Source organism: Hirundo rustica, chromosome 20, assembly GCF_015227805.2.
Source record: "Hirundo rustica isolate bHirRus1 chromosome 20, bHirRus1.pri.v3, whole genome shotgun sequence".
Classification (NCBI taxonomy): Eukaryota; Metazoa; Chordata; class Aves; order Passeriformes; family Hirundinidae; genus Hirundo; species Hirundo rustica.
In genome coordinates this window covers 2,906,705-2,923,879 of record NC_053469.1, presented here as the reverse complement: position 1 = coordinate 2,923,879, position 17,175 = coordinate 2,906,705, and the positions used below count along the sequence as shown (strand labels likewise).

Sequence of the window (17,175 nt, the reverse complement as noted above, 5' to 3'; positions counted from 1 at the left end):
GCAGCCCGGGCGAGATGCTCCGAGAGCAGCGTGTCCCTCCCTTCCCACCACCTGAGAAAGAGCCGAAGGTGCCCCCCAAAACCTTACTCAGCAGACTCAGATATTGGCCTGTCATTACAGAAAAGCTCTTTTCTGATTGTCTCCAGCTGGGGTTAGGCACTAGTGGAATAAATGGGATTAATTTTGCATGAGCCCTACGAGTCATCCCTGTCTCTGCTGCTTGGAACGATTCTCTGCTCGACTCGAAGGATAGGATGGATAACTGGAATAAAAGGAGCTTGGCAGCCCAGCCGTGCTTGTCTAAGGCTTCCCTTCTCCTGCCTCGGGGCACAGAGAGGTCTTCAAACTCCTCCACACGCAGCCCAGGTGAATTAACCCCCACGGAGAGCTCGCAGCTTAATATGAGCTGACCAGGCTCGGGCTGAGCTCAGCTTTGCTCTTTTCTCCTCCAAACCTTGTTCTACATCTCCCTGCTCCTCACGCCTCCCTGAGCAGGCCCTGGAGGGGCTCGGGGTGATGCTGGTTCATCTCTGAGACTGCAAATAGCTTCACCTTTGCTGAGGAACACTCCGGCCCCCGGAGCAGTTGTACGGAACGCTCCAAAGCCTGCTGCCCTTTGCCGTGCAGGTCATGCATCCATTTTTAACAGATCCCTGCCGTAGTTTTGGTGCCATCCTGCACGAGCAGCAGGCACTGGGATGGTTTTTCCAAGCTGGAGCTCCCACGGTTGGCGTTTGCCCTGGCTCTGCCGCTCCAGGTAAGTCCCAGCCCCCCGCAGTGGTGATGCCTTGGGAAGGCTGAGCTGGAATGAGACTGGACAGAGCTGGAGAATAAAGCAGGTGTTTATTGCAAGGCCTTTAGGATCTGCTTTGGGCAGGACAGGAGCCTGACCAGGGCTACACCCAAGATGGACTAAGAATGGTCACAAAATGGTTGAGATCTTACATTTTTATAAGTTTTGGTCCATTTGCATTTTGGGGTTTAATTGTCCCATTCCAGCTCCAGGCTGAGAGGTCCCATCCTTGTTCCTCCCTCCAGCCACCCTTGTTTGTGCTTTTGGGCTGAAAGTTGTCCTTGGTGTGCAGCAGGAGCAGGATTTGTTTTGTGTCGCTGCTGTGTGCAGAGAGCTGAGTGACCATGAGTGTGAGCTCAGAGCTGCACCTGGGCAGCACAGAACCTGAAATACAGCAAAGATAAAACTGAAGGCATCAGTGGGATTTGCCAGAGGAAATGTGGCACTTGCACCTCTCCTTCCTTCCCCGTGCCAGCCCTGGCTGGGGCGAGGACGCAGCCGGGAGGGGATGTGGCATCCGGGCAGCGGATCCACGGGGACAGGGCTGGCTCCCGCCGGGGTTTGGCTCAGGCACCCTCAGCTGAGCAGGCTGGAAGCAGGCTGGCTCTGGAGCGAGGCCCTGACGCAGCAGCAGCAGCAGCAGCAGCAGGCTGGATGCCTGATTCACTTTCCCCACGGACGTCATCGGGGCGCTGGCACTGCTGCGGGTGACGCGGCGGCGGCGGGAGCGGCGCCCGTGGGCTGAGCCCCGCCACGTCCCCACCGTGGGACAGACACGTCCGGCCCCGCTGCAGAGCCCTTAAATATGACTCGGTGCTGAAGAGGAGCTGACGTCAGAGCTCCGTTCCCCCTTCTCCCAGCCTGGAAAACAGGAGGGAATATCTTAATGAATCAGATGGCGGCCAACCTTCAAAATCAGGTCAGCCTCGCTGGCATTTCCCTCCCCTCCTCGCACCTCCGGCTCGTTTTCTCACTGCCAGCCCAGCCAAGCTCCTTGCATCATTCCCCCGGCGAGGCCAGATGGGCTCGGAGCGGGAGCCGCGGGGATGCGGCACGGCTGGGCTCCGGGAGCTGCGCCTCAGTGGGGTACCAACCCCGCCCCGGTGCTTCCCGGCTTCGGGATGCCCTCCCTGCCGCTGGGCTTCTTGTGGGAGGCGCTGTCTGAGCGGGCTGGGTGGATAATGAAGTTTAGCGAGGTTTGCGCTCACGGGGAGATGGAAATGCGCTGGCAGAGGATTTTCCTCCCAGCCAGGTGCGCTGCTGTCACCTCTGAGCTCTCCCCGTGCTGCAGCAGGTGTCTGTCACAGAGGCCAGCCTGAGAAATGCGCTTTAACCTCAGCCACACCCCTCGGATCGCTGAATTCTTCACTTCAGAGCAGCAGGAAGGAAAACAAAAAAAAAAAAAAAAGAAAAACAAAAATCGTTTATGGAACCGTTTTTGCTGCGTTTTAGAGCACAGGGTTGTAAGCTGGTGTTGACGAAGCAGTAAATAATGCATGGGCTGATTGCCCTTTAGCAGTGCTGAGTGTGTGGAAAAGGTCAGCGTTGGGATGCAAGGGGGGCTGCCTCGCTGCTGGCAGCACCTCCTTAATGAGCCCCTTCTCGTTTGACAGGTGCAAAACATGTCCCAGTCGATAGAGGTGTTGGACAGGAGGACTCAGAGAGACCTACAGTACGTGGAGAAGATGGAAAACCAGATGAGGGGACTGGAATCCAAATTCAAGCAAGTGGAAGAAAGCCACAAGCAGCACCTGGCAAGGCAGTTTAAGGTAGGTCTGGTTTCCGAACTGCTGCGGGAGCTGTGGCCAGGGAATTGTCGGGATGGGCAGGGCACCGTGGCCCTGGCTGGCACCAGCTGTGGGGTCCTTCCTGTCCAGAGCACAGCCAGATCCGTGCTGTGGCCTCACCTCCTCAGCCCTGCATCTTGTCGTGGGGTAAAAGCACAAATCCCCGCGTCCCCACCCCAGCCCGGGTGCCCTAAATGGGGCGGTGCAGGGGGATTCCATCGGGGGATCTGCAGGGAGACACCCGAGCCCTGGCTGAGCTCTGGGTTCCCTCTGAGGCCAGGCAGCTTCTCCATGCCATGCCCAGCACCCATTTTTTGGGAAAACCCAGGGACTGGGGCTCCCTTTCCATTCCTGCAGCTCGTGGCAAACCACAGCGGGCGGTCACCAAACCACGCCTCCCCTGGGGGTGGCTGGAGAAAGGAGCTCATCAACCAGACATCACCCCCCTCCTGAAAAGAACCAAAAAATACAATTATTACAGCTGTCCTCAGGCTGGCAAACCGCACACCTCCAGGATTTTGTCCAATTTTGGGTGTTGGCAGCAGAGGCAGCACCTTCTGATGGGTTTTGTGCGGTGTCCTGGCGCTGGGCAGAGGGGGAGCGGAGCTGCAGCCTCTGGAATGCAGCTGGCACTGGGAGCAGTGGCCAAACCCTCAGGAGGGTTGCTCGAGGACGAACGAAATTGCCAAAAAAAAGGTGTTCAGAGCAAAGCTGGAATCTTAAATTTCAGCGGTGCTGTGGGTTAATAGATACGAAAAATCAAATGGAAAAGATTTCTGGTGGAATTTGAGGACTTTTCTGATCAGCCACCCAGCTGATTCCCACCCTCGTGTGCGGGCAGCTGGCTGGTATTTTAAAGCAGATTTTTTTTTTTAATGCTAAATACTGAAATACCACGATTATCTCATAAAAAGCTGGGAAGACGGTTCTTAAAACTTTTCACCAACTCCACCTCCTCCGCTCCCCATCTCCAGTCACTGCAGGACCCTAAATTTAGCTCTGCAGTCTGGATGGAAAGACTTGAGCATGAGTTCCTTTTATTTAATTATTTCTTTATTTCAGTTATTATTGGGTGTTTCCCCCCCCCCTCCCCACCATTTTGATGAGTTCAACCCTCTCCAATGCCAGGGGAACTTTAAATGAAATAAAATTAAAGCATTCCCCACATGCAAAACACAGGAGGGGGGGGGGAAACAAAAACTCGTGGCTGAAATAGGAGGGGATGGATGGGAAGGAAGGGAAGGAGGCTGAGGAGGAATTCCTGATCCTGTCCAGCCCCAAAAAGCTTCAGGACACAGGCAGATGTCACAGCCCTGGGTGCTGGGAGCTTGGCCACTGTAATTTGAGCAGCACCAGGGATTTTGGGTGTTCTAACACGCTTCATTAACGGGTAGGTGCATGCATATTAATGTCTATACTCATTAGCTGCTGGAGCAAAGCATCTGCAACAAAATGCTGCATTCTGAGCCTTTAAATGAGAAAAAAATTTAAAAAAAAAAAAATTCTGCACAATCCATCTGATAATGAATTTTATTTTTCTATTCCGCGCTTGAAACCAGTGAGGAATTTTTGTCTAATTTGCTGCCAAAGCAGCATTTGAAAGAACAGCCACAGCATTTTGTTCCTGCTAATGCCAGCATTAAACTGTGAGTGCTTTGCAGCTCGTGTTGGTTTTTTTTTTTTCTCTCTCTTTAGTGCCGTTAGAGTATTTGTCTATGAATGGCTATCTATATAAGGCAGGTTAGTGAGCTAGATCCTCAACAGTATTTCATTTTCTTGCTTACAGGGCTAACTAAAAAGCAAGTTTTTTCAATGCTGCAGTGACTGAAGAAGCAGTTCACTCCCATGTAACCATGAAAAGAGGGCCACAGAGCATTTTGCACCATGCATTGATTTTTTTTTTTTTTTTTTAATTATTTTCCAAATTAGCACCATATCTCACTAAGGAACCTTGAACCACACAACCGAGATCTTCCTTTGCATGCAATTGTAGATGCATTTCATGAATAGTTTGAAACCCTTGTCAATGCATATATATCTAATTTTCTTTTATTTTTTTTTTTTTGGAAAGAAAAAAAAAGAAAAAAAACAAACAAACAACAACAACAACTCTTTGTGTATGTGATCTGAAGCATGTAACCCTAAGCTGTTGCATTCTAAAAATGACAAATAAAGGCCTTTCCCAAATATTTTGGTGTTCTGCAGCCTGTTTAATATGTTCTTGCCAAGACATCATTCGGACCAAAAAAATAATAATTGAGCTAATTTTAATGCTAATAATTGTGGGATATGTGAACGTTTCGCTCCCATAGGAAGCACCCAGGTCAAGGCAGAGTGTTGCAGATTTTTGCACGCATAGCACTGAACCGAGCTTATTTTAACCTTGCAGGCAATAAAAGCGAAAATGGAGGAACTTAGGCCTTTGATACCAGTGTTGGAAGAGTACAAAGCCGATGCCAAATTGGTATTGCAGTTTAAAGAGGAGGTCCAGAATCTGACGTCAGTTCTAAACGAACTCCAGGAGGAGATTGGCGCCTATGACTACGAAGAGCTTCAGAACAGAGTGTCAAATCTTGAAGAAAGGCTTCGTGCATGCATGCAAAAATTAGGTAGGCTCAGAAACCACCATGGTGGCCCCGGCTCCGGCGCCACCGGCGCCAGCGCACGCATCCCGGCCGGAGGCAGAGATGCCCCGCTGGACATCTGGTGCCGCGCCCGGCCGCGAGGGATGAGCTCCACGCAGCCAGGGGCGATCCTGCCAAGGGCTCTGCCCCCGGGAACATTCCTCCTGGGAGTAGTCCTGCCCAGGATTACTGGCAGGAGCAATGCTGCCGGCGGTGTGAGCGCTTCAGGATCCTTCCCCAGCCGGGTGCGGGCGTGTGGGCGGCGCTTGCATAAGTGGCAGCTCACGCTTATGCGAAGCCAACACTTGCACCCCTTTTGCTTCTGCATCCCTGGACCTGGCCCGTCAGCAAAGGGCTCTGCTCGTGGTGGGGGGTGTGGGGCTGTGCAGGCTGTGCCTCGGTTTCCCTTGGTTTTTTTCTTTTTTTTTTTTTTTGTTGTTGTTGTTGTTGTTGTTGCATCTCGCCAATCCCCCCGGAGCAGAGCATGACGGTGCGCGGCGTGGTCCTGCCCCTGTGCGGGGTGCGAATCCTCCCTGCCCCGTTCCCTGAGGGAGCAGGGAGCCCTTTCCATCAGGCTGCTGCTAAACCGCCAGGGCCTCGCCTCTGACCTCATCCCGAGGGTCTGAGTTGAGCGGAACTCGTGGGCAGTCGCCAAACCCAAGGCGCGACCCCAGACCCAGGGCGAAGGAGGAGGGCGCTGCCTCCCACGGCCGCAAGGACTCTCTGCGCCATTCGTTGAGCCAGCTCGGACTCGATTTAATTTCTCCTTCCATTATTGACTTTCTCGCCACGCCATTCAGATAATCCAAACACATTAACTGCTCTGCAGTCTGTTTTGGTAGCGCGTACGAAATTACGCTCTCAGGTAACTTGACGGAAGATCAGCTCTCCTCTGAGCACTTTATATCCTTGGCAAGGTAACGCTCTGTTCCTCTCTTGGCTCTGCTGCTGGGGTTGCTTTTGCTGGTTTCTAGATGCCTCCACCCTGAGAGCAGCCACATTCCCTCTGCATTTCCATCCTCTGATTCCTTGGATATCCCTTGTAGGCTCAGAGGGTAGAATCCCCATTTAAATGTGGATGCTCCCAGTATTTGACCAACTCGGGGACCAAGGTTCCCCTGGGACAGGTAAAACCCGCCCTGGCCAGGAGAGATCAGAGCTTGATTTCTCATTAATTAATGAGTGCTGGTGCCCCAGGTTTGGTTCGAGAGCAGGACAGGCTGGGGCTCTCTGTCCCTTTCTGTTGTCCCTCCCCGCACCTCTGAGGGTCACAGGGCTGGGCAGGGAGGGAAGCTCTGACCCTGCCCTCACCCCCTTGAGCTTCCCCCTGGAACCCTAATGGGGACGGGAATGAGCAGGGCTGGAATCGCTTGGCCCCTGATTCCTGGAGCTTTATCAGGTGGGCAGTGGGAAGATAAGGAAGGATGAGCAGATAAGAAAGGAAGATAAGAAAGGAAGATAAGAAAGGAGAAGAGGCCCGAGAGTGTGGGGAGGAGCAAGGGCACACAGAGACCTCCTGGCAGCCCCACATCCCCAGCAAGGGCAGCTCTGCCCTGAGAATGGATCCTCTCATCCCTCCCCTGCTGAAGGCAGAGGAGGAGGTGCCCAAGGAGGGATGCCCTCGCTGCACCCAGAGCCTTCAGCCCATCCCCTGAGGATGAGGAGGAGCTGTGGGTCACAGGGAGAGGGGGCAGCAGCCGGAGCAGGGTTTTGAGACTTTAAACTTGGGAACAGTTCTTTAAACAAAGCCCCCACAGCCCCTCCCCAACCAGGGAGGCTGGGACAATCCTCCCACTGAGGCTGGGCAGGCTTTAAGGAGTAGCTCCCAGACCATTCCAGGCTCCATAAAAATAGAATTTGCTCTTGGACCATTAACCCTTTCTGCTCATTCCATCCCCTCACGCTCAGGTCCAGCTGGGACCAGTGGCCCAGGTAAGAGTGAGGCAGGTAGGGATGCTGAGCTCTTGCAGGTAACCTTATCTAGAAGATTTTGGGTGTATTTTTAAATCTTTTTGAGTCTTTAGCTGGGTTTTTTTGGCTTCTTCCTACCCTTGCTCTCTCTCTGGGGTCAGGGCAGCTCTTTTGCAGCAGCCCTGGGTGCTCTCGGAGATGGCTTCTGCGCCTCCCAAAGGTTCATCCCAGAGGATTTGCTCCTCACCCGGGAAGGTGATTTATTTGGTCACTTAAAAACAACAGCACGGATTGAATTTCCAATGCTCTTTTATCTCTCTGGCGCGTAAACCACTGGAAATGGTCGTTAATTGAGTTAAATTCAGATAACAACCTTACAAATGCTTTGCTGCCTCACAATGAGGCCCTGATTGCTGAGGATCTCTGCTTCGGCTTTTCCCGATGCCTCAAGGAGAAGGTTTTAGCTGGGATTTGCTGCTCCCCTGGGCTGCGAGTGCCCCAAGCAGGGTCAGGGAGCTGCTGCAACAAGCACAGACCGAGGGCAGGGGAGGGATGTGCACGTTCCCATCCAGTTCTCCTCTCCCAGGAAGCTCTGAGCCTTGACAGTGCAGCAGCCTTTTCCTCAGCCGAGGCGCTGTTCTGCATTTTTGGGTGTCCCAAGCATTATTGATGGATCAATAGTGAAAACACTTCCTGACCCTGGCATGTTGTGTGGAGGGGGGGGCAAAAAAAAAGATCGATAATGGCAGCTTCAATCTGTGTCTCTGTTTACGCTCCCAAAGATCCCTGTTTAAACAGGGATTTTGGCTTTCCCGTGAATGTTCCTGAGAGGAAGTGCAGGGGCTGGCACTCCTTGGATCAAGGGGGGGATTTAACTCGCCCAGGACAAGATTTCCTTGGGAAAAATCCTGGTGCGGGAAGGGGGATGGAGCCCCATCCCTGATGGTTTTGGGACAGGGGTGTTCCCAACCAGGCAACAGAGGGAAGTTCCAGGCACAGCTCAGCTGCCAGCGCCCCATTCCTGCCGTGGAGGGCCGGGATTGGGATGGGGGGATCCATCCTTGGCTTCCTGGGAAGCAGGGAAAGATCCCGGCTGTAGCAGCAGAGCCACGGAGCACAGAAGGAGCCGGTGGCTGTGCGTTGGTGGAGGAGCTGCTGGGAGCTGCCAAGCAGGACTTGTGGGCAGGATCCGAGATCGGGAGCGGAGGTGTCGGCATCCTGGGAGGAGGGGAACGCCGGGTTTCACCCGGCTCTGCTGGAAAATTCCTGGTGCAGCTGAAGGAAGGGGCTGTGTGGGGATGCACTTCATGGCAGGGTGCAGGACAGAGGCAGGTGGATGGAGACACCCTCGGGAGGAGGCTGATTTTCGGGAAAAAGGACCTGAACAGCGCTGGGCAAAGAGGAGTGACAGCAGCTCCTCTGTGAGGCCCTAAAATCTGCTCCTCTCAGGTTTCCCCCATCCTGGACCAGGGTGAGCACCGGGATGTGCTTTTTCTGTGGCACAATTGTCCCTGAGTGCCCAGGAATGCCCACGGCATCCCGTACCCCTGCCATCCCAGCAGGAGGGGGGGTTTGCAAAAGGCTCAGCTGCCGATATTCCGAGTGTGGATGAGGTGGGTGAGGATCCCGGGGGCTGGATCCCGCATGGCAAGCCCAGCAGAGCTAACTCAGGATCCTGAGGAATCCGTGTTTACACCAGGAGAGAGAACACGCTGCCCCGTGTGAGAGCAGCCCTCTTGCATTGCTGTGTGTGCCTCCAGCTAAACGTGTAGGAGATGTTGCAAACAACACTGGTTTATCCTTATCAGCTGCTGCTGCTTCTTCTTCTTTTTTTTTTTTTTTTAACTGTTTTTCTTAAATCAATGAGCTTTTATACCACGCTCCTCTCCAGGGGGAATGGGAGGAAGAGATAAAGTGACAGCAATGTAGGGCTGTGATAATGGAAGGCAGCGCTGAGCAGGTCTGGGATTAGGGGAAGGCTGGACCCCTGCAAGACATTAAAATTTGTTATTTTAACCCGTTGCATCTCCTCTCCAGTACTTTGCTCTCCCTCTGAGCTGAGAGGTTTGTAGTGCAGCAGGCAGGAGGGCAAAGTCCTGTGCCTTGTGTCTCGGCAGAGCTCTGCTTTTTGGTGGCATCTCTCTTTATCTGCCTGGGTCTGGAGGCTGTGGGAGCACTGGCAGTGCCCTTGGCCATGTCCTGCTGCTGCACACCAGGAACTCTCCCCCTCTCTCCTGCCCTGGGCTAAGGGGATCCTCAGAGCTGAGGCAGGTGGATGTGTCCGATCAGAAATGAAAATGCAGGTGAGGACAGGCCGGGGAGAGAGGCAGCTGAGAGAGCTTGCAGAGTTCTGGAGATGCTCAGGGTGTAAAATCCATGATCCTATGAAGGTGAAGTTGGACAGGGCCCCGAGCAACCTGATCTGGCTGAGGACATCCCCGCTCATTGCAGGGGGCTGGACTAAACGACCTTTGGTGGTCCCTACTGACAAACCATCCTATGATTTTGCTGGGTGATTTGGAGCAGGGTGTCCTTGTCCTGAGCTGCCAGAGCTCTCCCTGCGCTCCAGCAGCACCCCAGGGGCTCCCACCTGCAGCCCAGCGCCGGGCACCGCTGAGCAGGCACAGCTCCAACGCAGCACCCGGAGCAGCTCCTCCACCCCAGCACTGCCAGAGGCTCCCACAGCAAAAAGGAGAAGTCAGGAAACACCTCCTGAGCTTCAGGTGGTGGCTGTCCGCCGTTGCCTCTGCCCTGGCTGTGTCTGGGTGTTAAACGAGCTCTGCCTGCCCAACAGGATATCCCCCACCAGCCCCAGTCCCTCCCGAGGCACCTTCGTCTCCTCACCTCTCATTGCTCGCTGCACACACGTTAAAATGTTGGCGAGGCAGGGGACCAGAGCAGGGGCTCTGCTGAAACTTGGGGAAATTGTTGGGAAAAGGAACTTGGATGTGGCTGTGCCTTTCATGCAGCGTTCCACATCCATGGACAGCCCCAGAAAGTGCTGGAGGCAGAGCCAGGGGTGGGAAACGAGCTGGAGGAGAGGAGCTGCTGCTTCCCCCCGTGTTTAGGGCTTGGATACCCAGCAAGGGGCTGAACTGGCTCCCTGGATTCAGCAGATTTGGAGCACCTGAGTGTCCCTCAAAGCTGGCAGGCAGCGCTCTGCCGTGCCCATCCCCGTGCTGGTGAGGCTGAGCTGGGCAGGATTCCTGGGGCAGCTCCTGAGGGATCCTCGGGACGCTCTCACCTTCATCCTGCTGCGGGTGGGTTCCTGTCCCAGAAAGGCTGGAGGAGGCTGCTGGATCCATCAGTGTCTCCATCAGTGTCTCCTGAGCGTGCAACGCGAGAGGGAACAGGGAAAGCGGCTGGTAAATGATCCTTGCAGGGAGGAGGTTTGCATCGTGTGCCTTTTCCCACCTCCCTCTTTTTTTCTCCTCTGCATAACCCGTAACAAACGCACGTTTCCAGCAGGGCTGGAGTGGCCACGGCTGCCTTTTTATCTTGGCTGCAGCCGCTGGATCAGAGCAGCCCTTCAGCTCCTTCCTCCACCCGGCTGCCGCTCTCATTCTCGGTTCTGTGACATTCGTGGTCCAGCAAAGCTCCTTTTTCTTGGGGACAGCGATAAGGACACCCGTCATTAAGAGGTGTGAAACGAACACAAGCATCCCACGCTCATTCCCGACCAGATTCCCTATAATTAAACCGTCCCTCAGCAGGGCAGAGCGGCGGGCAGGGAGGAGCGGGTGGGGCCGCTGCCGGTGCCCCTGGCGGGGCTGTCGTGGTGCTCACCAGCCTTCCCTCCCCTCTTTTCCAGCCTGCGGGAAGCTGACGGGAATAAGTGACCCGATCACAATTAAAACCTCGGGGTCCCGCTTTGGATCGTGGATGACGGATCCTCTGGCTCCTGAGGGAGAAAACAAGGTAAGAGCGTGACAGCATCGTGCCTGCTTCCCAGGACAGCGAATATTCCCCACAGCTGTGCCCTGGGAACCCGGGGGAATTGTCACCGAGACACACAAAGCAGTCACACGCAGACAAGAGATTTTCTCAAGGCAGAGGTCCTTCCAAACCAGCTCACAGCTGAGAGAGCGGAGAGAAGAGAGCCCCTTTGTTTATTTCTTACTTTTTATACATTTGTGGGTCTAGCAGAAGATTGGCTTTTTGGGGTTTCCACCCCTCAGCCTCAGTGGCCAGACCAGCTGTCAGTTACAATTGTTTTCAGGTTAGAAATATGCAAACAAAGGACAGAGAATGAAAAACAAAGGATTTGTTTATGTTACATCTGTGGGAAAAGTTAGAAAACTGCTCTAATATTCTACAGTAACTAAAAGATCTGACTCCATTTATGAAATTCAAAAAGGCCTCAGAAAAACTCAGAAAAACCAGGGTAACAGGGAATGTCCTCACTCACCCTACAGGGCTCTGCTGGCAGCGGGAGGGGGCTGAGCATCCCCCAGGGAGGGAGGATGAGGGACATGAGCAGCCCCTGCCCTGCTCCCTTTCCTGGGCAGGTGAAACTCCTCGCAGTGATGGGCCCAGAATTGTCACCACGAGGCTTGTGTGGAAAAAAAAAAAACCAAAAACCACCAAGTATTGGGTTTCTAATCTGTGTTTGGCAGCCAGGAGGGAGCTGGGGCTGAGCAGAGGGACCCGTGGTCCTGCTGCTCTGCTGCTGCCAGCACCTCTGATAATGTCATCTGCCTGCTTTTGCCATCCATCGTCCACCTTCATTGTTGTGAGGAATTAACTGACTGCAGCCAGAGAGAGAGATTTGTTTTGCTTTGTTTTGGCCTTTTTTTTTTTTTTTCCTCCCCATTCCAACCATTCAATTTTGATCCCAAGGAGGTAGGAGGCCAATAACTGGCTGAAAATCAATCCTGGCTCCCCATGACTGATGGAATGGAAAATATCTCGAGTGTTTGCCGAGGATTTGCAGGCGGCAAAACAAAACAAGAAGCACAAAGCTTGGCTGCCTGTAATTCCCTCCCGCATGCAACATCCTTCAAAGGATAAAGGCACCAGCAAGGGCTGGATCAGGGCACCTATTTTGGGATCTGTGCCCTGGCATCAGCTCTGCAGCTGAGAGAGGACAAGGGATGCTCTGGAGAAGTCACCCCTGGGTGGTTGCTTTGAAGGTGACTCGAGATGTTGGGATCTTTCCCTCCAGCAGCCTGGAGGTTGGCGCTGGTTCCCCAATTCAACGCCTCCATATTTTACAGTTATTGAGGGAAATTTCACCTCCAGCCCAAATAAAACCCTGCTTAGAGGTGAGATGGGAAGGTTTTACCCACATCACGTCTTGTTTTGCTTAAGAGAGGGGACAGCATCGTCCCCTTCAGGCTGTGTTTGCTCCTTCCCTTGGCACTAGGGCAATCTTCAGCTGAAAATTTCAGATGCTAAAGATCCTCCCGTGTCTTCAGAGAGTTTTGTCTCAAACTGCTATTTTTTGGTAGTTTTTTAGCCGTGCCTTTTTCTGCTGTGTATTTTCGTTGTACGAGTTGCCTGCAGACTGGAGCTGGGGCTTCCCAAGCCTCCCTGTGTATTTAATATATAAAACCTGCTGGGAATTTTATTAGTAGCGCACCATTAAGTGAACTTCATTGGCTGCTCAGCGGAGTGGGGAGGTGAGGATGGGCAGTTTATCATCCCCAGCTCCCGGCCCCCAGCCCCGGGAGGTGTTTGGCGTGCGTGTGATCATTTGTTCACGTCACGAAACCATGGAACACAGCTGGGGGAGATTTGTGAGTCCCGTGGGAGCAGCAGGTGGATGCTGAGAGCTGGGATTGCTGTGTAGGGACAGGAGGAGGTTGCTCAGAGCCAGCTGCTGTGATGGGACGTCGTTCATCCATCAATCTCTGCTTTTCCAGGGTGAAAATGCTGGAAATTTGGGATGCTGTTGGGTCCTGCAGCCCCTGCATGGTGACGCAGGGCTTTAAAAACTGAGCACAACACATTTGCACGTTGAATTTTCAATACCAGACAATGAAATGGGAGCAGCAAAGAGAGAGAGAGAGTCACGCTTTGGGTATTTTTCCCCCTGTAATTTCCCAAACGGGTTCAGCTGAAGCTGAAGTTTCATTTCCAGCCCTGGGTGTTCTCTGGTGCTTTTGCAGCCGCCCCCCAAGCCCACCAAGGTTTGGGGCCGAGGGTCAGAGCCATTTGCCACACGTTCATCCCCCACCTCTGCAGGCTTTCCAGGGAGGTGATGCCGGGAGGCTGAAATTCCCTCCAAAGTTCTCGGAGACCCCAGCTGACTTCCCAAAGGCAGCAGCCGAATGTTGGGCTGCCCTTCTCAAAGACTGATGATCACACTCCAGGCACAGAGCTGTCAGAATTTGCAAGGGGTTTGCAGAAGAAATCTGCACTACATCATCCAAATCTGCAGCCTTAAAGGCTTCCCTCTTGCTAAATTTACCTTTTCTCCTTCCTAAATTTACTTTTTCTCCTTCCTAAATTTACCTTTTCTCCTTCCTAAATGGCTCTTACAGAAAGCAGCTCTCTCATTTTCAGGCAGCAACTGCACCCAGAATGTCAGTGGCTGGCTGGATATTTCTTGTGGATATTAACTGCACAGCTTGGTCATTTGCCTCGGAATTGGTTTCATATAACAAAAGCTTTTTTTTTTTCTTTTTTTTTTTAAGGAGTCTAGACAGTGTCCCCAGTGAACTGGCACTTAAACGATGATCTAAAATCTCTCCCCAAATCTACCCAGAGCAAGATTTAGATGTCTTTGTCTCTTATATTTCAGCAGCCTCGCTTTAAGCTTTTGATGCAGCAGCGCATGATTTTTAAACCAATATGGACTTTTTGCCTGAATTTGCCTGACAATGAGTGATTGCATCCCTCGCTCCCGCGCTCCAAATTAATGGAGTTGTGCACAGCAGCTGCTGTAATTTACTGAGTGCTACCGCGGGAAGCAAAAGCAGCAGCAGCGACGGAAAATGCTGGGTTTAGCCAGGGAAAAGCTGCTAATTGCCCTCGGGGAGGGAGGGCGGCGCCAGGAAAGCATTCCCAGGGGAGCACTCCAGCCGAGGAGATGGCAGGTTATCCCCCAGGGAAAGCTTTGCTGTTCCCTTGATTTCTTGGCAGATTTGGGGCCCTAGAAATCTGTGTTGTTTTTCTGGATGTAGGCGACAGATGTTGGCTGGATTCGAGGCCATTTTGGACGGGATTTGGAGCAGCCTGCTCCGGTGGAAGGTGTCCTTGGCAGGGATGAGTTTTAAGCTCCATCCCAAACCTTTCGATGACGGTTCCGCCGTTCCTGGCTGCGCGTTTCTCTCCCAGCCCAGTTTGTGAGGCGATCCCTTGCAGGAGATCGGGACATCTGTACGACCAACCCATATGATCGAGTAGAATCCAAATTTATTGCTTACATTAGGCTACAGTTATGGACCCTAAGCTGCCTAGCACACGTTCACGCATCATTTGATTTGTTCCCTCACTTTGTCCACGTGTCCAGCACGCATCCTTCAGGACACCTGATGGTCAGAGCTCACATCATCACGCTGTGCCTCCTTTATCTCGGTTTTGCGTTCTCCTTAGTCAGTTTCTCAGTTTCTTCCCCTCTTATTTTAGCCCTGTTCTTTTCAGTAACCTTTGACAAATTCCTGAGGGTTCTGATAACAAAACTGCAGGTGGTTTGACACGATTACTTACGAACGTTTTGGCTGGTACACAGAACATCCGGAGTGGTACAAATGCGTGGTTACAGTCCCTAACCCCCTCCGCGTTTGTGCCGTGCAGGTTTGGTACATGGACAGCTACCACAACAACCGCTTCGTGCGCGAGTACAAATCCATGGCGGACTTCATGAACACCGACAACTTCACCTCCCACCGCCTGCCCCACCCGTGGTCGGGCACGGGGCAGGTGGTCTACAACGGCTCCATCTACTTCAACAAATACCAAAGCCACATCATCATCAGGTTCGACTTGAAGACCGAGACCATCCTCAAGACGCGCAGCCTGGACTACGCCGGCTACAACAACATGTACCACTACGCCTGGGGCGGCCACTCGGACATCGACCTGATGGTGGACGAGAACGGGCTCTGGGCCGTCTACGCCACCAACCAGAACGCCGGCAACATCGTCATCAGCAAGTTGGACCCCAACACCCTGCAGAGCCTGCAGACCTGGAACACCAGCTACCCGAAACGCAGCGCCGGCGAGGCCTTCATCATCTGCGGCACGCTCTACGTCACCAACGGCTACTCGGGCGGCACCAAGGTGCACTACGCCTACCAGACCAACGCCTCCACCTACGAGTACATCGACATCCCCTTCCAGAACAAGTATTCCCACATCTCCATGTTGGACTACAACCCCAAGGATCGGGCTCTCTACGCCTGGAACAACGGGCACCAAATCCTGTACAACGTCACGCTCTTCCACGTCATCCGCTCCGACGAGTTGTAGCCCGGCTTTGGTTAGAAACTGGGGTTGGGTTTGGGGGGCGGGGGGGGGGGGGAAATTAATAAATAAATGAATAAATGAATAAAATAAAAGTGAAAATTTAAAAAAAAAAAAAAAGTGGCAAAGAGGAAAAAAAAGGGAGAAACTAATTAAAAAAAAATGCTAAATAAGGAAGCATACTCTAAATAAGTAAACATATAAACAGCTGCCAAAATTAAGACCAATGTCATGGAGGATTATTCAGCGTAAAGCTGACAGATCGGCATTACCTCTACATTTCTAGAAGTCTGGCCCTGTGTTATAGACTCACCAGTAACCATGTACTTGCAGCTGGAACTGCACTCGGAGAACCACTTCAGTTTGGGGTTTTGTTTCGTTTCCGTTCTGATAGCAAACCTAGAGAACATCCTCAAGCAGTAAGGCAATGACTGTTGGAAGTTCACCCTCGGGAGCCTCGCTCTCCTCCGTGTGTGGGTTGCATGGACATTCCCCCCGGCGTCACGGGCAGCTGTGATGGATGTGCGGAAAGGAAAAGCAGGAAAAGCAGGAAAAGCAGGAAAAGCAGGAAAAGCAGGAAAAGCAGGAAAAGCTGACCCGTGAGGAGCTCTGGCTGTCTCAACAAGACCTATCACAGGTTAGTTTTCTTTGCCTTCCATCGCAGCTACTGTCTCTCTCAACTGTGTTCTTGTCACTCTAGATTAACTGTGCTGGGACCCGAAGTAGCTCATGGATCTGTGTCTTAGTAACTTATTAAACACGATGGTTTAAGTATGTATTATGAACAAGTTGTTGTACCCATATCGTTTGAACTTATGTATTCAGCAACTATATTGTATAATGTATGTCTGTTATTTACCAGAGGTGGCGAAACTTTGTATGTCCAGTTTATGCAATGAATGTTGTAAATGCAATGATGTAGTTCGGATTTAATAAATGATGGTTTTTTCGTTTCTAAAAAGGCAAAAAATAATAATAATAAAAAAAAATTAAAAAAAAAAAAAAGAAGTCAGTGTTCACCCTTATACACAGGTAATCAATTTCATGTTGATAATTACAGGAATATTCTCTTACTGTTATACTATCTACATAGCATTATGGTGGTTGGAAATCGCTTCCGTGGGGATTCTGTGGCAGCAGATTCCCATGGGAAGCTTCATTTATGGAAGTGTGAAGGTAATTGATTTTTTTTTTTTTTTTAAAGAGGAAAACTTTGTACTATCCACAGTTATCTAAGGAACAATAAAACTATTAGGAGACTTCCCTGCTTTGTTTGCTGTCTTCTCTGCATGAGCCAGCGAGAGCAGGGGAGGGAGAACAGGAATTTTGGGGGTAAATGCTGAGCAACCATCCTGAGTTTCCTTCCAGGGAATATTTCCTGACGTGTAGCTGGCAGCTGGGAGGGTGGAGGGTTGTCTCTCTGCTCTGGAGGGATTCCCTGCCTGTTTTCATCTGGAGCAGGCGCTGCTTCAAGGAGATAAAATCCTGTGGCTGCTCCTGCTGTGGGCAGGGTCCGGCCACCCCCTCAGGGACTGAGGTGTCTGGTGTTGGTGCCACAGCAGGAGAAAATCTCAGCATCTGCCACCTTTACTGGAGCTGCAGACACTGCTTCGGACCACTGAGGGCAACTGGTTCCTGTTCCTTCTTGGAT

At 52.2% G+C, this 17,175-nt stretch overlaps 1 protein-coding gene across 2 annotated transcripts; it reads left to right on the top strand.

Moving 5' to 3' along the window:
• Positions 1-1,581: 1,581 nt before the first annotated feature.
• Positions 1,582-16,787, top strand: OLFM1 (olfactomedin 1). 2 transcript variants are annotated; one of them, XM_040083470.2, is made up of 5 exons: positions 1,582-1,712; positions 2,407-2,562; positions 4,970-5,189; positions 10,927-11,033; positions 14,856-16,787. In XM_040083470.2, the coding sequence occupies exons 1-5, from the start codon at positions 1,680-1,682 to the stop codon at positions 15,528-15,530; spliced, it is 1,191 nt and encodes a 396-aa protein (XP_039939404.1). In that variant the 5' UTR covers positions 1,582-1,679; the 3' UTR covers positions 15,531-16,787. The 2 variants fall into 2 exon arrangements, with proteins under 2 accessions (XP_039939404.1, XP_039939403.1); XM_040083469.1 differs by lacking the exon at positions 1,582-1,712 and adding an exon at positions 1,799-1,879.
• The last annotated feature ends 388 nt before the right edge of the window (positions 16,788-17,175 follow it).